The sequence below is a fragment of the Heteronotia binoei genome, chromosome 7 (genome assembly GCF_032191835.1).
Source record: "Heteronotia binoei isolate CCM8104 ecotype False Entrance Well chromosome 7, APGP_CSIRO_Hbin_v1, whole genome shotgun sequence".
Taxonomy (NCBI): domain Eukaryota; kingdom Metazoa; phylum Chordata; class Lepidosauria; order Squamata; family Gekkonidae; genus Heteronotia; species Heteronotia binoei.
This window is the reverse complement of record NC_083229.1, coordinates 23,379,485-23,404,674: the sequence shown is the minus strand read 5'-3', so window position 1 is coordinate 23,404,674 and position 25,190 is coordinate 23,379,485. Positions and strand designations below refer to the sequence as shown.

Genomic DNA, 25,190 nt, shown 5'->3' with positions numbered 1-25,190 from the left:
TACTAACTATTGTGTATACCATATTATAAATATTTATTTTTGACAATATTTTATCAGCTGTAGCTTGACTCCTGCAACATTCCCCCTAATAGTTCTGGCCATGTCTATGACATTATCCAGTGAAAATGAATAAAAACAGAAGACTTAATATATGCAACAAAAAAGAATGAAATTATTGAACAATGAAATAAATGTAATACAAACAGAATTTCTTGTATACCACTATCCTATTGCTTTTACTCAGAACAGTCATGCTTTCAATACAGCAATACCTCCTTTAACACTAGTTTCCACCCCCCGAAAGCACACTGCTAAGTGAAGCAGCTCTGTAAGAGGTAGTGATTTCCTCTGTCAGGCCCCTGTTCTGGATAATTCCAGAAAGTTTCTTGAAGTCTCCTTCCTTGTAGAGTCTTCCTCCCACAAGTGCTGCAGTCTCCTCCTCAGTCAGTCTGATTGGGGCCCCATTACTAGTTTTGCTATTCCCCATCAGGGGTGGCCAAACAGTGGTTCGAGAGCCACATGTGGCTCTTTCACATTCATCTTGTGGCTCTCAAAGCCCCCACTGCCCTGTTGGCCAACTTGGAGAAGGCATTTGTCTCTTTAAATCACTTCTCCAAGCCAAGCCAGCCAGTGGCTTGGAAAAATGCATTTAAAATTAAAGCTGCTGTCTTTCCACCTCTCTCTCCTTCCCCCATCTATTTGCTTTGCTTCCTTCCAACATCTGGCATTCATGTCTTGTGGCTCTCAAACATCTGATGTTTATTCTATGTGGCTCTTACATTAAACAAATTTGGCCACCCCTGTTATAGATTTTCTGTGTAGTTGAGAAGTGGCCATTTCACCCACAGAGAAGATGCATCATCTCCAGCCCAGCCATATTTACTTTTGGTTGGACCAATCATGCTGCAGATTTGCAGCCCAACGCCTTCCCTGTGTTATTTTTAAAAGTACATCCAAGATAAAGAGTGTTTTGATTCAACAGCTTTGTAAGAGGTATTACTGTATAAGTATACTGCTTCACAAACCGTATTAGTATCTAAGTCACCAAATAAGATGGAATTCAACTATTTTAAGATACAATGCAACTACATCCTGCTTAAGAGGCTGATGAATCGAAGCCTTAGGAGCATGCACATAGACTTAAAAATATCAGCTACATATTATCTTAATGTGTCTCTAAAGGTACAAGCGCCTTGTCCATCATGGGCAAGACCACCATCTAACAACATGCCCCCAAATTATGCTTCTATGCTGATGAAAATGAAGTGACCACTTGCATTTCTGTTAGCAGAACATGCTGGATTACTAACAAGCAAAAGAGAAGGTTTACTATACCCCAAATGCCAGCTGGGTCTGGTGGTGCTACCTGCTTCTTGTGCATCTCAAATGGTACCAGTGGCTTGGGAAAACGGGATGCTGAAGTTTTCCAAACATAAGAAATCAATCACACTACCTTGACTTTTAACAATGAAGTATTTACAATTAATTTATATCTATAAATGTCTAACAAATGGAGAAAAAAGCAATCCAGCATATTTTACCAGACAACAAAAAATTTAAGCTAAGTAAGTAAAACCTAAAGGTCTGGGCTTTCAATGTTTACAAAAAAAAATTTTCAGACTACTGAGTGCAATACAATTCTACACAGGTTTACATGGAAGTAATTCCCGAAGAGTTTAATAACACTTACTCCATAGTATGTAATGCAGCCTTAGCTTACTTTTCAGTATATTATGGGAAACATTATTAAACTGAAATTATTATTATTATTAACCCTGTTTTCCCCATCCTCCCCACTTTATCTGCTTTCAGATGGTGTAGGCAGAATGATCTTTCAGGGTCTCAGTCAACATTCCCCATTCTTGGGGCGTTTTAACACTCTTCTTTTTAAAACTTTTGTTATGATTCTGCAAACCTGAAGGATAGCCTACTTCCTTATTAACCTACCTGATCACTGTGGGCATCTTCCTACTTTGGGTGCCCTACCTTCAGAGTTACAAAGGTGGAAACCTGGGGAGGACCTTCAAAACCTTGGAACTCTCCCCCTAACAAGATTCACCTGCCCCCACCCCCCCACCCCCCCGCTTGTCATCTTCAGCCAGTACTTAAAAACTTTTTAGTTTCAAGTTATGTTCTGAGTGAACCTGCCTCCATGGCCAATATTTTAATTATTGTCTTTATGCTTTTGCATTTATTTTAGCTCAAGTTTTAATGACACGTTTGCTGGTTGGTTTTAATGATTTTTAGATGCAATTTTATTATGTGTTTTAATTTGTTAGCATTATGCCACCTTGAATTCACAGGAGAGATGAAACAAATAAATGGAAACTTAAGCAATGCAGGCAATAAGTTACCATATACATGGAGCCACCAATGCAGTTGCTAGGTAGCCAGTAATGCAAATAATGCAAATATAGCAATTTGTATATTAATTTCCAAATCAATCTGCTTTCTCATGAGGCTGAAAAAAAAAGTTTAATACTAAGCATGAATATTCTGCTCATCTTCATAACAATTTGTTTCTTTAAGGGCAATAACTAGAAATATATTAACATACCAGGGATAAATCAGGAAATTATTCATCCCTAAAATGGGTCCTCACAATAAACTTGAGTAAAGTCATTCTTACATAATCTTAACAGCTGACACTAGGGGTCAGTGAAAGGTCCTACTTAGATCCACAGTGCAGGAAAACAGTGATGTATTGCTTGCCCAGTTCTCCACAGAAGTACCCAGAGACTTTTTTTTAGCATGTCATCCCACAGATACTTTGTTAATCAGATATGATATTTTATTTAAAAAGCAATAAAAGTCCTCTCCTTGGTTTCCTTCTACGCTATTCATAAATTAGGCTTTTAAAATAGTTGCCTACAAGTAGTAAGATTAATTTCAACCCTGTCACCTTGTTTTTCTCCTTTGCTCCTGGATAGGGCTTCAACCCCTCACTACTCCCAACACCATTTTTATAGCAGGGTGCTCATTCTTACATCCCTAAAATGATAGCCATATCACATTAGGCACATATTTAGAAAGCGCCAGATCATAGGAAACATTGGTCTGTTGTGCCACTTTTAAAATACTGACTACCTTCAGCAACATGATGGATCAACACTCTTATTTCAATCCTGTATGGCATTAACTGCAGTCTCCTTCCTGTTCCTTCACATGCAAGACATAGCTCCAGGTGATTACAGCACATCAGTCTGAGTTATTACTGTATTGTGAGTCTGTTTGGAAATAAAGCCACCTTCTGCCTACCTAGAACTTGCTTAATGCTGATAACGGATTCTTCAATGATAAATGGAATCTTAAGCAATGCAGGCAATAAGTTATCAAATATGTGGGGCCACCAATGCAGTTGCTAGGTGGCCTGTAACAGGAATAAGACTGGGGGTTGCACTTTGTACAACACAAGGGTGTTACCACTCTCAAAAGCTATTTATGCATCATGGTAAATTTTGAGGAGAATCTCACCTCATGACAGATGGAAACCTCCCATGGCATGGCAAAAGGAATAAGTTTCACTTTGCACCAGGCTTTGGGCACACACAGAACGAAGTTTGAGTTCAGTGGCACCTTTAAGACTTACAAAGTTTAATTCTGGGTATAAGCTTTCATATACGTGCAAAGTTCAGAAAATATATTGAACTAGCAAGAATTCCTTGCTGCTTTTAAGTGTCTAAAGGCTGGTATGAAGTGAAAAAACTAATCTTGCTTCACTACAAATCCTCAGCCATGTGCCAAAGAGCTTGGCTGGGAGGCAGGGGGTGGGAGGGATTATGAGTAATGGCTGGCAACTTCAGCCAGATAGTTTAAGGGGCACTGCATATGTGTGTACTAAATGCCTTTTGCAAGTATGAGTAAGCAAGGGGCTAACCTTGCAGCTTCCACACATCTGCTGAAGTATTATTAAAAGGAAATAAGGCATTCTGGCAAAGTTTTGAACATGGCTTCCAAATGAGGACAAAGCACCATTTCAAAATTAACAGCAGCTTTGTTACTTGTGTAATTAAAATTCTTGCTCTGAGTCACTGCCATCAGGGTACATTTAATATGTTGTTTTTGCAGAACCACAAAGGTATATCTGATTCCTCACATATAACTATCACAAGAGTGCAGCTGTACATTTTTAGCTAATCTAAATTAGAAATCTTTACAGTAGTGATCTTTTAAATCAATACTGTTGCTCTACTTTTCAGTCAATTGGAGAAAAAAAATACTCCTAGGAACAGTTGTAAAGCTTTACACATGACAAGCCAGTAATTATCCCCAGTTTTGATCCCCCTACGCAAACATGATCATGGAATTTCAAATGGAGCACCAAATTTGAAGTACTTAGCCAAAACAGTAACTGTTTCAGTCTGCAGAAACTAAGCACACAACATCCAACCAAGCTAAATGGATTCTTGGCAGCCCTTACTAGGCTGGGCTACGATGATGTCATGAAGACTGGGAGGCAGAGTTGCCAAGTACTCTGGCATCAATCACTTTGTTTAAATCAGCAGTGAGACCCTTATGCATGTCCATGAGAAACAAAAACAACTTGCAAGCTGAGGACAGGGCAGAGCTGATGTGGAAGGCTGACAGAAGCTTCCAATAGAAGGAAACAGACACTGACACTCCACCAGGACCAAGTAAGAGCTCAACTACATGTTTCAGTTCTGAATGTTGTCTCTTTGGCAAATCTGGCTGCTGGGATTGTATGACCAAGGAGAAGAATGGTGTGCAACATCCCTTTTGTGCAGTGAGGAATAAAAGTGACTTGGGGATGCTTATTCCAATAAGAAAACTGCAAGAGAGAAAAGGGTTCAATTTTCCACCTCCCCATGCCATTTGCTTTCTTAGTAGAAAGATCCTGGCAGCTACATTTGCAAAAACATGGCTTAAACATAGCAGAAATTATAACTTAATCCCTAAGGAACCTTCCAGTAGTTATTCTCAAGCAATTTTATTTGTGTGGTTATGTGGAATGAAGAGCAGTAAAAGAAATTATTCAGAAATCTGTCAAGTAAAGCCTGGTTTCTTTTCACACTTGCAAAAGGTATTTTTTTGCACCTTTAATTTCCCCATGTATAATTGTTATTGATGAATGACCCTTTACATACTCATACATAAAGATTCCCCTAAATGCCCTAGCAAACACCTCACATATTTAGCATCTGATGAAGCACGTAAGTTTTAAAAAATGCTATTAGTCTAAAAGGTACAATGGAACTTGCTTTAAAATGGTCTAAAATATGCTGTGAAGACACCTTACCAAGTGGTAGGGGAAGAAATCAAACTATCCTACTAAAATTCAAGTCTGATATTATCATAAACTGAATAACCACAGACTAGAGATATTTTAATCAGATAGTACGAATGAGAAAGAATGCATGGAGGAAAGTCAAAGGGAATCAGCTGAGTTAGCTAATTTCTTTTTTTAAAAAAATGTTTGAGGATCTATTTATATAAGTATGTGAATGCAACAGGGCAAGTACTGGTATATTATAAAGTGTAATAACATAACATAAAAGCAGCACTGCTGGATTAAACTAATCTATTTAGATTAATCTAGCATGTATTATAGAGTTTAACTGTTGGACTACACCCTGGGAAATCTGAATTCAATCCCCACTTGGTCATGAAACTGACCTTGGGCCATTTGCTCATTATCAGCCTATTTAATGCACAGATCTGTTGTAAGAATAAAACAGAGAACTCATGTAAACTGCCCTAAATTCTCTGGAGGAAGGGTGGGATAAAAATATATGCGACAGATCATGTCTCAATAATGTAGAGTCCTGTGTAGGAATGAACACTTACTACAACTTACTAAATGCTGCTAAAGCAACACTGCAGTAGCAAGCTAAAAGCATTCCTACACAAGGCAGCATTACAATACTGTCTTCACAGTCAGACAGTTGGTCTGTCAAGGTCATTATTGTTTCCTCTGACTGGTAGTGGAGCAGCTCTCTAGGGCCTCAGGCAAGAATGGTTCGTGCCACCTAATACCCAACCCTTTTAAGTAGAGAAGCTGAGGACTGAAGCTGGTGCATCTCCACACACCCCGTTACCGTGGACTAGGAACCCACACCTAAAGGATTTCCGATGGATAATATAAACCCAAGATTATGATTTACCTAGGTCTTGAGACACCTATATGGACATCATACCTTTTCGCATGAAACACTGTTCTCCACACACTTTGCACAGGACCATGAATGAAAGAAAAAACTTCTCTATATCCACAAAACTGGCTTATTACTTCATATAACCCTCATGCATGGCTTTTAGCCAGGAGGAGTAAATGGAACCTCCATATACAGAAGCAGCAAACACCAAGTCCATCAACCAGAAGGCAGCCTTTACCTCTATGGCTTGTTTGTTAGCCCTCTTGGGTAATGGTTTGCCACTAAGGATAACAGTATGCTGGCCTAAACAGTTTAGTTTAATCCAGCAATGCTGCTTTTGTTATTTATTCAAGGTTACAGGTCACATAAGCCATGACACAAAACAATAGAGTATCTTGCATTCCAACACCCTAGCAGTTCTTTATTGTACAAAGCAAAACACACCAGGCTCAAGACAATTTGACAGACTTATCCTCTGTATCCCTAAAGCTACAGAGGTTGGTAACAGTTACTCAAAGTCATATTACAGGAATTGAGAGACATGATCACTCAGTATACTCCAAGGGCTGCATCCTGGCACTGACAGAAAACAAAGAAAAGAATTCCAGGACTGCGTGCCAACTTAAGTGAAAGCCAAACGGCAGCCACGAACTAAAGTGCACTTAGCTTGAAGTTTAGCCCCATCAAGCCTGATTGAACTGACGCTTCTCATAGCCAAAGAAAGTTGCTCTTTCTTCTGCTCTGATGACTAAACAACACGTGACCCTGGAGTCCCGTGACTGGGAATCTATACTTGTAATTTAGTCCTTAAAAGCCATTGCCACAGAGAAAAGGAGAATTAATCTGGGTTATTCTTTTTACAATGTCCTCCCCCTCCACAATATCACAATGGAAAAAGTCCTCCCCTTCAAAAAAAAAAAAAAGATTTAAACCTATCCCAGGTGGGGAAAGAAATCAGGTACCTGTATTGTGCTAATTCCAGAACAAGATGGGTAGCTGTGTTAATCTGCCTGTAGCAGTAGAAAAGAGCAAGAGTCCAGTAGCACCTTAAAGACTAAAAATTTGTGGCTGGGTAGGCGCTTTTGTGAGTCAGAAGCGAGCAGGGACTCAAGAAAACTCCTGCTCTGCCACACATTTTGTTAGTCTTTAAGGTGCTCCTGGACTCCTGTGCTAATCCAAGATGGTGAGTGGCCACATAGCAGCAGGACAAAAAAAGGAACCGAGCAGCATCACAAAAGCTAAACCTTCTGTGCATCCCAGACTTGAATATCATATGAACATATGAAGCTGCCTTATGCAGATCAGACCCTAGGTCCATCAAAGTCAGTCTTGTCTACTCCCTAGGATCTCAAACTGAGGATTTTCACGCCTATTTGCCTGGAGCCTTTTTAGTTGGGGATGCTGGGGGCTGAACCTGGGACCTTCTACTTACCAAGCAGACGCTCCACCACTAAGCCACCATCCCTTCCCAATATCGTGCCACCGCACTGCTTAAACCTTTGCTAAACTCTCGCTAAGTTTTTTGTTTTGTTTTTGTTACATCGAAGATTCAAGACGACGACCTCGCTGAACTTCAATGTTTATTTTATGTATCACTCCATTAGCCTGCAAGAAAGAATGCTCTTGAGTCCAGCTTGCAGGAGGGGAAAAGGAAGGCTCCAAAGGTCCGGGGAAGGTGGGGGGGGGGGAGAGAAGATGCGGATCCGCCCCCCGCCGAGTCCCCAAATGTCTTTCTCTCCCCTTACCTTGGGCGATGGCGATGGACTCGAACCGGTGCAGCTCCCTCAGCAGGCAGCTCCGCTCGGTGGAGTGGAGGCTGTAGATGAAGTCGCGCGCTCCCTGCGCCGTGTTGAGCGCCTCCATGGGCTCCTTCTTGGGGTGGGTGCCAAGCGCCCGGGAGAAAACCCACAGTCTGTCCTCCGGGCTCCCGCCGGGTCGGACCAGGCAGCAGCGTCGTCGTTGCCGTCGGAGGCAACAACAGCCGGCGGTGCTGCTGAGGGGCCGCCGCGGGCTCGGCTTCTGCTGGAGTCCCAGGCGGGCAGCCCAAGCCGCCGAGCCCGCCGGCCCCGAGAGGAGCGGCAGGCGGCAGCTGAGCCACGTCGACATGCCGCCCCTCAGCGCCGGGAAGACAAAGGGCGGCGGCGGCCCGGCGAGGAGGAGGAGGAGGAGGCGCTGCTGCTGCTCATGGGCTCCTTTCTTCTTCTCCTCCTCCTCTCCCTCAGCGGCCGCTCCCTGATTTCGCTTCTCCTGCTGCGGCAGCCAGTCAGAGCAGCTCCCCGCGCCGCCTCAAGGAGGCTCCAAGCAGCGGCGGCATCCTCCTCCTCAGGCGAGGGCTGGGCGGGCTCACGGACCGGCTCCCATCGCTCGCCTCACTCCAGCAACGCGGCACCGCGGCAGCGCCTCTTGCCCCGAACCAAGCCACATTGCGCAGGCGCGCCGGTCAAGGAGGCCCCGCCTCCTCGCTCTCCTTTCCACCTATCGGAATCCATTGCCGACGTACACGCCCCCCCTTCCCGCCTCGCTCCTTCGGACGTCGATGGTGAGTGACAGGCGGTAGGCCACGCCCAACTCTTGGGCGCGTGCTCCCCTCCCCCAGCTCTTGGCGGGGAGGGGGGAGAATAACGGTTAAGGGGCACCTGGCGGGTTCTGACAGATCTGAAGAAGGCGAGCCAACCAATCAGGGGAAAGGAACCGGCAGGAATCTCGTGGTGCCCAACTGGCTCCTGAGGGACATTTAGGGAGGATGTTGCTGCCTGAAGGGCGCTTTCTTGGTGGTGATAAACGTTACCATGGCTTCCTTGAAAACAAAACTAAGGGCTGCTAGAATGACTTACTAATGAAGGCGAAATCCAGCCCTAAATTTGTGAAGTCTTGGCAAAAAGGTGAGGTTTCTCTGAGCAGGCGCAGAGTGTGTTTCCTTACCTCCACCAACCATGCAAATTGTTTATGAATTCAGAGGTAAGGACTGGCATATTTGGGGCTAGATTTGGGTCCAGTAGCACCATACAGACCAACAACATTTGGGGAGTATAAGCTTTCAAGAGTCAAGGTGCCCTTTGTCAGATATCAGGTATCTGATGAAGGGAGTTTTGGTTTTGAAGAACTTACTATACGCCAAAGCAGTATTCAAGTGCACCTTTAAGACAAACTAAGTTTTATTCAGAATGTAAGCTTTCGTGCGCTCTAAGCAGACTTCATCAGACAAAAGAAAATCTTGATCTCTTCTGCTATAGACCAGCATGCCTACCATCTGAATATATTGGGCAGAACCCCTGGATGTGACAAAAATATATTATTTTGTTTAAAAAGATGGTCTAATCCGAAAGACCTATAAGTACATAGCAATGCATTTTACTTCAAGGACACCAGTCTTGCTAAACACAATCCTTCCTGTCTCATCAACTCAAAACACTGAATTATCATTTTTTGCCCTTTTTTGCTAGCCTAGAGGCTCTACCTCTGATTAAGCTCTGACTGATTCACTCAAATTCCCAGAGGAATTGCTTCAGCAGAGAATCATGACAGTTGCCTCTCACTTGGGCTATCTGAGAATGCAGCCTGGCGGGCCTTATGGATGTGATATCTCCTTGAGGCTATTTTGCCTGCTATCTGTTACTGTTCCGCCTGCCTGATAAGTGTTATCTTTAAAACCATAAGGACCTTAACAACATTTGAAGAGGCTAGAGGGTTGTAATTTTTATACAGATATGGCACATGGTTCAGCCAGAATTCAGAAAGATGAAGGAAGCACGCAGTTAGAAAATGAGAGCAGGCAAAAATAGGGATTGACTGTCAAGGGGAAGAAAGTTTAGGTCCTAGAAGAGTTAGGAGCCTGGAGAAGCAAGAGAAAGCAATAAGGAAAGGAGCAGATGAAACAGCAGATAGAAGTACAGGATCCAAGCAACTGAGAGGTATAGGGCAGCTGGCCACCTAGCAAAGATTGCTGAAAGCAAGAAGAATCACCAGATTCTTCACACGGCCACATTCTCAGAATTTGGTGGGCATTGTGTTCATTATTTTTCAAAGATTTGGTAAAAATGAGCTGACAACATTTATTTAAAAAAAAAAAGAATTCCCCTGGCTTGGAAGTATAGTTGCCAGGTTTCTTCTAAGCTGCGGGGACTTGTGAGCAAAACTTTTAGTTCATGAGCTACTGGCATTAGAGTTGTGAGCTACTCTGGGGCCATTTTTCCTGAGCAAAAACAAAAATGTGTGAGCCAGAGGCTAAAAAACCATGAGCTAGCTCACACTAATTCAACTTAGAGGGAACACTGGTGGGGATGTAGGGTTGCCAGCTCCAGATTGGGAAACTCCTGGAGGTTTCGAGATGGGGGCTGAGGAGAACAGGGACCTCTGTGTGGTATAATGCCATAGAGTCCACCCTCCAAAGCATCCATTTGCTTTAGGGAAACTGACCTCTTTGGTCTGGAGATGAGCTTCTGGGAGATCCGCAGGTCCCACCACCTGGAATCCCTACAATAATTACCCATGTCTCTCAGTGTGCATTAAGCAGCAGAGACTAACCTGTTTTATACAGATCTGACATCAGAAAAAGAGGTGCAGCAGGACTGGATTTACACATGTAGTTTTCTCAGACACTTGGCAAGTATGAGTCATCAAGTTGTTAGGAAATTCTTCAGACTTAATTACCAGTCTCCCATAACACTCCTTACTAACCTAGATCTCAATGATCTGAATACATCCCAGTCCTAACTACATTTACCTAAAATTGACTTCTGATTTCACAGTGGCACTTGTAAGGCATTTGAGACTCCAGATTCTGGCTGTGGTTTTAAATACATGGCTCACTCTTGTGTGCACAATGGAGCTTACTCCCAAATAAAGGTGCTTATGTCCTTACCAATGAATACATGTAGGATTGCAGTATTTGTGCTTCTTTTCACTATACATGCCAGGGTGCCATAGACAATTCCAGCTCCTTATCACATGTAATGGTATTAGGGTTGCCAGTCTCCAGGTGTGCCCTGGAGATCTTCCAGAATTACAACTGGACTACAGAGTTCAGCTCCCCTGGACAAAATGGCTGCTTTGCTAGGTCAGTGCTATGGCATTATTGAGATCCTGACCCTCCCCCATCTCGCCCGTCCCCAAGTTCCACTCCCGCTCTCATCTCTGGGATCCCGCATGCGGGAAAGGGCAGGATCTAAATCTAAAAATTAAATTTAAAAAATTAAAATCTTGCAGTGGTTGTGGTAGAGAAAAGTGACATCAAGTCCAATCAGGTTTTCAAGGCAAGAGACAAACAGAGATGGTTTCCTGTAGTAACCCCGGACTTTCTTTGCAGTCTTCCATCCGAGTACTAATCAAGACCGACCCTACTTAGCTTCCAAGATCTGATAAGATTGGGCTGGCTTGAGCCATCTAGGAAAGGGCCCAGGAACCTGTATAGTACATAAATTTGTTTAGGTGTGTAAATGTGAAGTTGTATTGGATTACAGGGTTGCCAGTCCCCAGCTGGGAAACAGGCAAATACCGTGACTAAGTAACGAAATTATTAGAAACAATTTATACAAAAATTATAGAATATATTTAAAGTGATACCAACACATATTTAAATACTAATCAAGTTCAGGGTGAAAAATTTAGAACAAACTTGACATACAACAAAGCACATGAAACAGTCCCTTCAAATGTGATGGCCACAACTCCCTTCAGAGTTCAGTCTTGCTTATCACAACCTTGCTCCTGGCTCCACCCCCAAACTCTCCAGATATTTCCTGAGTGAGACCTGGCAACCCTACTTGGATATCATATATAAAATATATCACTTTAGTTAACTCCAGAGTTGTAGGTGATGGTTGCAGCAAAAAAACAACAGACACCCTGTGAGGTAGGTGGGGCTGAGAAAGCTCTCCCAGAAGCTGCCCTTTCAAGGACAGCTCTGTGAAAGCTATGGCTGACCCAAGGCAGCTGCAAGTGAAAGAGTAGGGAATCAAACCCGGTCCTCCCAGATAAGAGTCCATGGACTTAACCGCTATGCCAACCTTGCTCTGCTATTAGAGAGATGCAGAGAAGGGAAAGGCTACACCTGCTGGATTTCTGTCAGTCATACACTTTCAGGAAAACCAGCAAGCAAACAGCAAGCTTTATGCGTTCTCTGAGTTGTTCTCGCAGTATCTAGACAAAGTTTATTTATACATCACAGTATTTATTTTTTTTCCTAGAAAGGAAAGAAGCTCTTGGAAGAACATAGGCCACAGCCAGATGGCTTCTTTTACAGGGTGCTGTCTGTTGCATTTGGCCTGATAATGTGTACTACATCTCTGCTTGTTCCAGTTGGTGGGGAGACTGGATGTCCCAAGTTTAGATGTTGCCGTGGCATTTTTGTTTTTGAACGTAGATTTCTGGTGTTATATTATCAGTTCTGGGAACCACAGCTGTGAATTAATACTGAGCAGTTTTAAGCGACTAGCGCTTGTAATGACTGAACTGAACCTTTGGGAGTGGAAAAAAAGAATAAGAAAAAACAGGTAGGTGTTTGCTCTCTGAAATTTCTTGTTCAAACAGGTTTCTGTCAGGCACTTACTTGAACACAGTTAGGAAACAACCATTTACATATACTGCAGTAAGCCTTTTATTCAGCTCTGATTCTCAGTCTGTATAATTCAAGAATTTGATGATTTGGAATAGCTCTGTAGTGTCTTTTTTCTCAAACCATAGGCATGCATACCAGCGGTAGTTTCACTGCTCCACTTTGCTGTGTAGAAACGCTTCAGGAGGCTGTGGCCTGTTGCCGTCTATACACACGCCACTCAATGTGGCCGGTGGAACACAAAGGTGCTGGGGCAGCTTTATAATGTTGGACGTGGCCTTGAGAGAGCTGGAAGACAGAATGCTGTTTCTGTTTACCAGCATGCAGGTTTTGAAAATCCATTATGCTATTCAGTGCTGGTGTCAGCAGTGAATGGGGTGGGGAGCGTACTGAGGCCAGGGCCGGTGCTAGCGTTTTTGGTGCCTTAGGTGAGCTGGCTATTAGTGCCCCCTCCCAGAAATTTAAAAACCGAGAATTGTAGGAGAAATGAAGAAACTTTATACTTTTTTCCAGGACTTTTTTTTGTAGAAAAAGCCCAGCAGGAACTCATTTATATATCAGGCCACATCCCCTGACATCACCATTGTTTCACATGGCACTTTTTTGTAGAAAAAGTCCAGCAGGAACTTACTTGCATATTAGGCCACACCCCCTGACACCAAGCCAACCAGAACTCTGTTCCTGTGCGTTCCTGCTAAAAAAAAAAGCCCTGCTATTTACATTTTTAATTTACAGTTTTTTAATTTAATTTTTATTTTTTTAAAAAAAAAAATTGTGAGATTAAGCAATAGAAATTGTGAGAATACTACTTGATCCCTTTAGCTGGAGGTGCCAGGGACAAGACTTTCACATGACCATTTCTACTTGATCCTTTTAGTTAGAGGTGCCAGTGACAAGACCTTGTGCATGAGAAAGAGATGCACTATCACTGAGCTATGGCTCCCACCCCATGGCTCTGTTAAAGTAGAGTAGGAAGGATGAGTGGCAGCATACAACTTCAACAGGAGCATATTTTTAGAAACTGTAATTGGCTCTTCTTCAGCTTTTACAATTGGCTAATTTATCCCTGCTGGGCTCCAAGGAGCACACTGCGCAGGCGCTGTCCACTTTCGCATTTCCTGGGTCTGTAACAGGTCTGGGGAATGCAAAACAGGCTGGGCAGCATCTGCGCTCCATGGAGCCTGCTTTCTATTGGAGAAGGCAGGCTCCAAGAAGCACACACACTGTGTGTGGGGAGATGGGGTGCCTGGCAGCACCCCCTAGGCCAGGTGGCACCCTAGGCAGCCACCAACTTGGCCTACTCCCACACACCGGCCATGACTGAGGCCCACTGAGGCTGCGAAATAATTGCAATTTTTCTCCTCATGCTGCAAACTTCATACCACAGTAAAGTGGAGAATGGGAGCTTTATTACTTTGCAATGATGGATACTGAACTCTCACCAAGGTGAACATAATTGGAGTCCAGTAGCACCTTTAAGACCAACAAAGTTTTATTCAGAATGTAAGCTTTCATGTGCATGCTGCCCACCTGGATCTCACCAAGGTGCTGAGGGACAATTTGCTCACTCTGTTCATGCACATCCTCTCTTTGTCAAAAGCAAATTGGTGGACCTCAAGGAGAATTTTTTGGAATTTCTGTCTGGAAAAGGTCTTGCAAGCTTTGTGCTGGATAGGGTAACAGAAAAGTATGGATTGTTGGTGTGTAATATTTGTGGCAATTCTATAATAACAGTGCCAAAGGAATGATGATATGATGATATTAAATTTATACTCAACCCTTCACTCTGAAATTCTGAATCTCAGAGCGGTTTACAATCTCCTTTACCTTCCTCCCCCACAGCAGACATCCTGTGAGGTAGGTGGGTCTGAGAGAGCTCTCCCAGAAGCTGCCCTTTCAAGGACAGCTCTGCAAGAGCTATGGCTGACCCAAGGCCATTGCAGCAGCTGCAAGTGGAGGAGTGAGGAATCAAACCCGGTTCTCCCAGATAAGAGACTGTGCACTTAACCATTATACCAAACTGGCAAGTTATTGTTCCAGGGGGGAAAATCCTCAGGCTTTCTTTGTACTTTGTTCTTCCTATAACCGGTATCTTGTTTCAGTGCACTCTGTAAAGGTCAAGCATAAGTTGATTGCGACTTGATGGCATTTTCCACCATCCACTAGTGTGTGTAAATGGGCGGTTTCATGACAGGGAGATAAAAACCCCATTCAGCCTCCTGGATTAACACTTTCACACATGATGAATAACACATTTTCAATCCACTTCAGCGATGGTTTGCAAGCGGATTTTGCCATTCACACAGTAAAATCCAGTTGCAAAGTGGATTGAAAGTGTGTTATTTAGTGTGTATGAAAGCACCCTTAAGAGATCAGGACTTTTTTGTCTCTCGGTTGTTAGATGTTATATGGACATGAAGCAGAAGAAAGTCAATCTGGAAGTGACTTTGGAATCTGTGTGCCCACAAAGAAGTCCTGCTGTCCTTTTTTTTAAAAAAATCAGTCTTCTGACTGGAATTTTATTCCGAGACAAGCCTTCCTACACATTCACCTTAGTTTCACATAAATGTTAGCATATATCTGCAAAAGGCACACAGCTGGGAAATGATTCCGCTGAGTGCCTGGGCTGAATTAACCTCTTCAGTTTATAGCTCAATAAAATATGTATACACAGAATGCAAGCAGTAATCTTTGACGGTCCTCATGGTCATCCTTTTGAGATTCTTGTGCTCTTCCATAAGCCTGCTTTGGTAAATTCATGTCCTAGCCCCAGCGGATTCTTGAAATCATACCCATCCCCAGTAGGGTTGCCAAGTCGAATTCAAGGAATATCTGGGGACTTTGGGGGTGGAGCCAGGAGGCTTTGGGGTGGAGCCAGGAGACATTGGGGGCGGAGCCAGGAGCAAGGCTGTGACAAGCATAATTGAACTCCAAGAGAGTTCTGCCATCACATTTAAAGGGACAGCACACCTTTTAAAATGCCTTCCTTCCATAGAAAATAATGAAGGATAGGGGCACCTTCTTTTGGGGCTCATAGAATTGGACCCCCTGGTTCAATCCTTTTGAAACTTGGGAGGTATTTTGGGGAGAGGCACTAGATGCTATACTGAAAATGTGGCACCTCTAGCTCAAAAAACAGCCCCCCCCAGAGCCCCCGATACCCACGGATCAATTCCCCATCATTCCCTATGGGAATCGTTCATGGAGGTGCATAATGACTGTGGAGGAGGGGCTTCCCCTGCCGGCCAGCTGGCTGGGGGAGGGGGGAAGCCTGTAAAACCAGGGGATCCCCCGCTGGGACCTGGAGATTGGGAAGCCTAATCCCCAGGGCATTTTTCGTACCAGGAACTCCTTTGCATATTAGGCCACACACCCCTGATGTAGCCAATCCTCCAAGAGCTTACAGGGCTCTTAGTACAGGGTCTACTGTAAGCTCCAGGAGGATTGGCTACATCAGGGGGCATGGCCAAATATGCAAAGGAGTTCCTACTACAAAAAAAGCCCTGCCCATGCCTTCATTATGCATCAGTGGAACAAACTGCTCTGGGATCTAGTGCTGGGATGTGCCTGTCAAATCTTTTTACTCTGGAGCAAAGAGCTTCACAGGGCTGATTTTCATAAAGTGAGTAGTATTTAGTTAATGTGCTACACAAGCATGAGAAGGGATCATGGCCTAGGTGTTTCTGATGCATGAGTTACAAGAATAGGTCTATTGAAACTCTCCATATATACCAGAAAATGCTGACTATTGCACCAAGCAGTGCTTATGTTTAAAGGTTGTGCTATTCACAAGCAAGTTTTAAAATTCGATTGTTGGCACTCAGCATTTGCAATGTGACTAATTTAGGATGTGTGTGCTGTTTCCATGTCACTCTTTCTTTGCCATCAAGTCACAGCTGCCCATGGGGTTTTCAAGGCAAGAGATATTCAGAGGTAGTTTGTCATTGCCTGCCTCTGCATAGTGACCCTGGATGTCTTTGGTGGTCTCCCATCTAAGTACTTACTAGGGTCAGTCCTACTTAGCTTCCTAGCCTGATGAGATCTGGTACCCTTAAGAAGGGTTTTTTTACAAAATAGGTGAAGATAAAAGAATGCCACTAGAGTCCTCTGACCTTAGGCGAGTCATAAAAGTATCACCAGATCATAAATGGCCAGGAAACCAAATCAAGGATAAGATTCCCTTACCACTAAAACCGTTTTTTAAGTTGCTGCATTGATGTCCTTCCCTTTCTCTAAGGAAGTGTGGCAGCTTTTAAAGGGTTTAAAATAAATAAATAAATGATACTTTAGAGGGCCTAATCCTCTCATTAAATTTTCATACACAAAGGTCCACACTTTTGACTGATGGTCTTGTAACATGCAAGCGGTGGCATCAGTGTGTTATTTTGAACCAACATACACTTCGGGAAACTGATTCTGCTTTTTGATGCATGGATCGGGATAATGCAGACCACAACAGCCACTCTCACTGGAGTGATGACTGCAGGATACACTAAGCACAAGAGCATGGGACTATAACTTTAAGAACTTTGATAAGAATTTATGTTTCAAATGCAATGATATGAATGATGTATGTAATATATGAGAAGCATAATATGCTCTTTTGATGTGTCCTATGAATATAATAGAATTTGATGTGCAAAGGAATTAAGTGGTCTTTAAGACTTTTTCACCAGCTATTTGTGTTGTTCACTGTCATATTTAGGGCTGCCAGGTTACAGCTCCTGGTGGAACACCTCTCGCCTCCCCACTAGCCCTTTTCACCACTGCTTAGCTGTGTGGCAGGAGAAAAATGGGGGCCGATTACCAGTGGCATGATGATGGCACTTCCAGCATGACCCAAAGTGACATCACCTTGCTGGTGGAAATGCTCTAGCCTTGAGCCAGAACTTTATGGTTAGTATGTTGCTGGCCTGGCAAGCCCCCCTCTCCCAACTGGTGAGTCATATGCAAGTGGCCAGCTCCACACAGGGGAACCCTACGTTGTATTACAAAATGTGCTCATCCTCATACAGGTGTCTTCGAACTAGTTTAAGGAAGGCCCGTGTTGTTCATTGGGGCTTATTCCCAAGAAAACAGGGTTTTTCTTGTAGCAGGGACTCCTTTGCATATTAGGCCACACATCTCTGATGTAGCCAATCCTCCAAGTGCTTGCAGGACTTTTAGTACAGGGCCCACTGTAAGCTCTTGGAGGATTGGCTACATCAGGGGGGTGCAGCCTAATATACAAAGGAGTTCCTGCTACAAAAGAAGCCTAAGATTGCAGCCTAAGACTTGTTGGGATCAAGGAGTCCTACATATATCTTTAGAATACTGATCATAGCCTCTCTCCTTGTTGCGTATCCAACTAAGGTCATGGTAGCCATAGATGTTATAGGAATTTATGTTACTTTTATCCTAAGGGATAGTTGCCAAGAGGCCTGGAGAAAAATACGGGAGGGGATGTGTCTCAGTGGTAGAGCATCTGCTTGGTCCTTGAGTCAGATGCCAGCATCTCCAGTTAAAGGGGCCAGACGGGGGTGACCAAACTGCGGCTCAGGTTCTTTCGCATGTGTTGTGCGACTCTCAAAGCTCCCACCACCCAGCTTGGAGAAGGCATTTGTCTCTTTAAATCCCAGTGGCTTGGAGTATGCATTCAAGTTAAAGTTACTTTCTTTCCATCTCCCCATCTATTTCCTTCCTCCCTCCCTCCTTTTTTTCTTTCTCCCCTCCCTGTTTGCCAAAATATATCACATTCAAGAAAAATTACAGGAAACAAATAGTTCTAGTTACTTAGTACGGTAGTATAGTTTATTACTATCAAACATCAGTTAAAAATTTAAACAAATAAGATGTGCTAGCAGCTCAAGGCTGCTTTTATTGTTGCCTGATGTTCTCTCTCTCCCTCTCTCTCTGTGTCTCCGTATAGTAATCAGAGCTTTTCTTGTGGGGAAAAAACTAGCAGGAATTCATTGGCATATTAGGCCACACTCCCTGACATCACCATTGTTTCACACAGGGCTTTTTGTAAAAAAAGCCCAGCAGGAGCTCATTTGCATATTAGGCCACACCCCCTGATGCCAAGACAGCCAGAACTGCGTTCCTGCTCAAAAAAAAGATCTGTGTGTAATAATATATAATTGCACAGTGCATCGGATGGGGGTGTGGTCGGTGTCTTGGGAGCTGGCTGGCCAGAGTGAGTTCATCTGCATTCATGTTGCAGCTCTCAAACATCTGATGTTTATTCTATGTGGCTTTTACATTAAGCAAGTTTGGCCATCCCTGCAGTAGATGATATGAAAGACCTCTGCCTAAGACGCCAGAGAGCTTCTGCCAGTCTGAGTAGACAATGCTGATTTTGATGGACCAAGGGTCTGATTCAGTAGAAGGCAGCTTCATGTTTTTATGTGTCCTATCCCTTTAGTAGAGGCTTGTGTGTGTGTGCTAAGTGTCATCAAGTCACTTCCAACTTACAGCAACCCTATGAATGAATGACCTCCAAAATGTCCCATTGTTGACTGCCTGGCTCAGGCTTGCAGAGGCTTAACTGTAATGGACAGTGAAGCTTTTCATTGCATGGAGATTGTAAAATAGTGGGTTCAATGCATGGAGAGGCGAGGTTACAGTGATCAAAGCTCTTTTATTATAGATAACAGCATGGTAATGGCTGACTCAAGACTGCTGAACTGGGCCAAAGGGGCCAAATATATACACAGTCAAGTTCCCATGTTGAGACGCCATTGGGTCATTTGAACCAGCAGGGGGCTGGGGATTGGCCAGGGGAAGCAGGGATTTGGATCCTGCTTCCCATTGTTTCTCAGTCCTAAAGGCTCCAATGAGCCAGGCAGGAACAAATAAAATACATGAACCAAAGAGTCCACATACACCACAGAGATCAATAACATGACCCCCTGGTAAATAGCATCCTATTAAACCTTTATTAAGGGGGCACAGCATTTTTTTTGTCCAGCCGATTGGCAACCCTATCTAAGGTGATAAAGTTCTCATTTAGCTGCAGGCTATCCTCCAGAGTTAAAGTCTTGCATAAGCAAATGGGGGGGGGGGGGGAGAGGTAGAAAGCACCATATGGATTTAACCTGATTTGTTCTTTAACACCTCAAGAAAATCAACACTGCTCTCCCCTTTTGCTCCCCCACGTCTAAAAATATGCATTCTCTTAACAGAAGTAGCAGTAAAGACATATAACACATATGGCTGAAATTTAGGGGACCAGAACAGGCTTTTTTTGTAGCAGGAACTCCTTTGCATATTAGGTTAAACCCCCCTGATGTAGCCAATCCTCCAAAAGCTTACAGTGGGCCCTTATGTCTTAATCAAGGGCATACATATTGCATCCTAGGGTTGCCAAGTCCAATTCAAGAAATATCTGGGGACTTTGGGAGTGGACCCAGGAGACTTTGAGGGCGGAGTCAGGAGCAAGGGTGTGACAAGCATAATTGAACTCCAAGGGAGTTCTGGCCATCACATTTAAAGGGACAGCCCACCTTTTAAAATGCCTTCCTTCCATAGGAAATAATGAAGGATAGGGGCACCTTCTTTTGGGGCTCATAGAATTGGACCCCCTGGTCCAATCGTTTTGAAACTTGGGGGGTATTTTGGGGAGAGGCACTAGATGCTATACTGAAAATTTGGTGCCTCTACCTCAAATAACAGCCCCCCCCAGAGCCCCTGATACTTCCAGATCAATTCCCCATTATACCCTATGAGAATCAATCTCCACATAGGGAATAATGAAGTGTCCAGCAGACATTTCCCTCTCCCCTCACCACCCCTGTTTCTGGCGACTCTGAAGCGAGGGATTGGCATTTCTACTCACAAGTTGCTGCAACTTCTTCAAAGTAACACAGACACACCATCCCAAGAGGAAGCCTTTAATTTGGAGACTGAAGCCTCTGGAGGTGGAAAGTCACATGGTGGCTGTGGGGGCGGGGCTTCCCCTCGCCAGCCAGCTGACTGGGGGTGGGAAGGAGCCTGGGAACGCGGGAGAACCCCTGCTGGGACCTGGGGATTGGCAAGCCTTTTGCATCCAGTGTCTTATTGTATGCTGTATGACCCAGAATTGATCAAGATAGGTGTAAGGTCAGAACACTTGATCAATTCTGGACCAATACTGGATGCAATATGTATGCCCTTGATTAAGACATAAGGCTGTAGAATAAGAGGCCTCAAGAATATCTTTAAGCCTTTGTCACTTCATTAATTTTCCTTGTGGTCCAGTATTGTTCTATTGTTTTATTCTATTATGAGCCAATATGTGTACTTACCTTTCTGACCTCTGAAGAAACCAGTCTAGGTCGAAACGCGTCAGGTCAAGTTGAGTGGGTTTCCATTGTGGTTTTATGATTGTACATTGGATAGAGGCTTATGATGGGCCCTTAAATGGTTTTAGCTTTGGTTTATGATTTATTTTACACTTTGTTTTTAATGATTGGCCCTTTAATTGCATATTAACCTTTCAGGTTTCTTACTTCATTCTCTCAGTGTCTTTATCCAGTAAAGTGCCTCTTCTTTAGTTCAGCAGGTAAACTGAAGCAACTGCTTTTGAGGAATTCAGGCCATCTGCACAACTTGTGGGCTACCAGGAAGAATTCAACCTGCCCACAACCACAAAAATGAAGGCATTCTCATGTACCTGGCAGATTGGAAGATGCAGCTACTGGGTGATGTTCATTTTGGTGGATCGATAGTCTGGGCAGTGTTTTTAAATGATCCAAGGCAGTGAGCCATGCTGCTACTATTGCATATCCTGTCCCCATTCATCCAGTGGTCCTTCCATTCATTGTCTCTGCTTGCCCTGGGCAAAAATAATGTTTACTCACACAAATAGCATTTTTAAAGGTCTGGTCGATTTATAAGGAGGGCAGAATGACCTGGACAGCCCAGGATAGACCACTCTCATGAAATCTTGGAAACTAAGCAAGGTTGGCCCTACTTAGTAGTTGGACAGGAGACCTCCGATGAAGTCCAGGGTTGCTACACAGAGGCAGGCAATCACAAACCACCTCCACACGTCTCTTGCCTTGGAAACCCCATGGGTTGCCATAAGTCAGCTGTGACCTGATGGCACTTTCTACCATGCTATAAGCTGGGATGGAATTCTACCAGGAGCTCCTTTGCATATTAAGCCCCACACCCTTGATGTAGCCAATCCTCCAAGAGTTTACAGGGCTCTTTTTTGTAAGCTCTTGGAGGATTGGCTACATCAGGCGTGTGTGCCTAAAATGCAAAGAAGCCTATTAGAATTCCACCCCTGGTTATAAGGGTAGATTAGCTTGGATGGCCCAGGCTAGCCTGGTCAGATCTTGGAAGCTAAGCAGTGTTGACTCTGGTTAGTAATGAGATGGGAGATCGCCAAGGAAGTCCAGAGTTGCTATGCAAAGGCAGGCAATAGAACCATCTCTGTTCATCTCTTGCCTTGAAAACCCTACTGCGTCACCATAAGACCTGATGGCACTCTTGCTATCAGAGTAATCAGAAGCATGACACCCCCCACAAAAGAAAAGAAAAGAAGCATGATATCCCAACCTCTCACTGTTAGATGTTTGAGTTAACAACAGGCATTGGATATCATTACCACATCCTACTTCTGAACCTTCCCAAAGCATTCGGTTGACCCCTTGTTCTTAATCTATTAAAATCAATGGGGTTAGAAGAATGTAATTCTGTTTAGGACTGCACTGCCCAAAGAGTTAGATGATTTGTTGAAGTGTCACAACGTGCAAAATACATCTATTTGATGTGCCCCAGGGGAAGAGGATATGGAAAAAGACTGTCCTTAATATTAGCACAGAAATGTTCCCAGGTTACTTCTGGGACTGGGAGATATTAAAAAGCTGTTAATTCACTTTGCTATGAGCTCCAGCAAGCAATTCAAGCAGCTTCCCAGTATCTCCACAAGTGAAATGCTCAGAGAGTGCCATGTACTTCTTCATGTTTCACAACATGTGATTTGTCTTTGGTGGTGGAAAGTGCCATCAAGTCATAGCTGACTTATCCTAACCCTGTAGGGCTTCAACGCAAGAGATTACAGGGTTGGGACACTTTCCCTGTGAAGAAAGGTTAAAATGCTTGGGGCTCTTTCGCTTGGAGAAATGTTGACTGAGGGGTGACATGATAGAAGTTTACAAGATTATGCATGGGATAGAGAAGGCAGAGAAAGAAGTCCTTTTCTCCCTTTCTCACAATACGAGAATTCGTGGGCACTCAATGAAATTGCTGAGCAGTCGGGTTAGAATGGATAAAAGGAAGTGCTTCTTCACCCAAAGGGTGATTAACACATGGAATTCACTAGCACAGGAGGTGGTGGCGGCTACAAGCATAGCCAGCTTCAAGAGGGAATTGCATGGACATATGGGCAAAGCACCAGACACAGGGTTTTTTTTGACAGGCCCAAGGGTACAAATACTATTTATTCACCTGAAGTGCCCAACTTGTTAAAGAAGGGGAATAATGTGTGTACAATGCTATGAATGCTTGTAAGCTTTAAGCAAATGCTGGGTTGGATACTGTGAGAAGTGAACTATTCCACCTGTCCTCCAACAGCCCCTCTAACCCACCCACCCCGCTCCACAATAAGACTAAAGTGTATTGTTGGAACTGTGTGGGGCAGTGATGCTCTGTATTCTTGGTGCTTGGGAGAGGCAACAGTGGGAGGGCTTCAAGGGTCCTGGCCCCACTGATGGACCTCCTGATGGCACCTAGTTTGGTTTTGTTCTGTTTTTGGCCACTGTGTGACACAGAATGTTGGACTGGATGGGCCATTGGCCTGATCCAACATGGCTTCTCTTATGTTCTTATGTTCTCTTATGATGTTCCAAGGTGGTTTGTGGTTGCCTGACTCTGTGTCATGACCCTGGAGGTATTCATTGGTGGTTTCCCATCCAAATACTAACCAGGGCTGACCCTGCTTTGCTTCTGAGATCTAGGGAGATCAGGTTAGCCTGAGCCATCCAGGTCAGAGCAATTTGTCATTAGGAAAACCTATCAATCTGGCTATCCTGCTGGTTCTCCATGTGGCCTTTTATATCATATTGTTAAGAATGATTATACAGTCCTGTGCTCTAGATATGCACATAAAATAGCCATTTATGTACATGTAGCAGGTAAATTCCTGCCCTTGGTCTAGGGTTGCCAAGCCTCTATCAAGGGCAAAAGATCTTGAGGTCATTTCCCACCAATTCTTGGAGCAATGGTGGGAGCATTTAAAAAAAATGGCTATCAGGCCCACACGATGACATTATTTCTATGAAAACCTGGAAGTGAAGTCATACCTCTCCAGGAACCACCAGAAACTCTATGGTAAAACCAGAGTTTCCAGTGATTCTTAGAGAGGCCTGACATCACTTCCAGTTTTTTCAGGAAGTGATGGCACACCATTGAAGATACTCACCATGTCCCTGCCCCCTGTCTCCCACTTAACCTGCCCTATCTTCTCCTTAATCCCCTGCCTTCAAGAAACTAAAGAGCAGGAGACAAAATGGTCAGAAAATAACCTCCATAATGAAGCTCTAGGAATTTCCTCATGTCTCTATTAACTTTACCATAGAGATTAGAGGAAACTCCTAAAGCATCACCTAGAAGTGATGTTGCATCCTCCCCAAACTCCAGAGTCCCCAGGCATCACCTGGAAAATCTGCCAACATTTGCCAAAACAGTGCTGGCAACCCTACAGAGATGTCAAAGACATACAGGCTGTAATCCAAAGAACACTTTCCTTGGAGGAAGTCCCACTGAATACAACATGAGGAGAACAGTTTAGAACACCTCCCACGCACACAAATCAAAGAAATGATAGTCTTGTCTTAATATTGCTATAGCTGTTGAGTTATAAGGAGGAAGGTCACGACAATAGTCTTTTTTTGTAGTTGAGCTTTGAATATACCCAAGTACAGGATATTCTTCCTGCTCTCTCCTTCCTCACTGTATTTGAGCAGTGAACAGGGAAGCTATCCAGATACTTGAACATAAGAACATAAGAGAAGTCATGTTGGGTCAGGCCAATGGCCCATCCCGTCCAAAAAAACCAAGTGCCATCAGGAGGTCCACCAGTGGTGGCAGGGCAGAGGGCAGATAGGGAAAGGAAAAAAGTCAGTTTATTAAAAACAGTCATAAAACCAGCATACAAAATAATATAAGATAATACAGTATTAGAACATGGCAATAGACAATTACAGCCATAATTCCTAAAATTCCGGACCAAACTAATCCTTCACTAATAACTCAATTTACAGTACAATCTACGCTGTGGTGCTCAAAGTCCTCCCACTGTGCCCCCCTCAAAGCACCAAGAATACAGAGCATCACTGTATTCTTGATGCCCCAGGCAGAGAGTTTCAACAATACGTTGTGGCTATTAGAAGCTGTGGTAATTGGAAAGAATCCAGTCTGCGTCAGTATCAGAAGCAGCCCAGATAGGCCTGGAGATCTATGCTTTGCCCTTTAATAGATGCTTAATGTGTGGCAATGGGCAGCTAAAGTTTTTCATGGCCTGGAACTTAAGCATGCCACGGTAACATCAGGTAAAT

The 25,190-nt window shown here is 43.7% G+C and overlaps 1 protein-coding gene across 1 annotated transcript in view; it reads right to left on the bottom strand.

Annotated features, from left to right (window-relative positions):
• Positions 1-8,290, bottom strand: part of TMEM65 (transmembrane protein 65) — a 29,706-nt gene extending 21,416 nt beyond the window's left edge. Inside the window, exon 1 of the mRNA XM_060243245.1 lies at positions 7,859-8,290. Within this exon, the coding sequence (XP_060099228.1) occupies positions 7,859-8,219 (361 nt within the window). The 5' untranslated portion in view covers positions 8,220-8,290. The remainder of the gene's footprint in view (positions 1-7,858) is intronic.
• Positions 8,291-25,190: the final 16,900 nt, after the last annotated feature.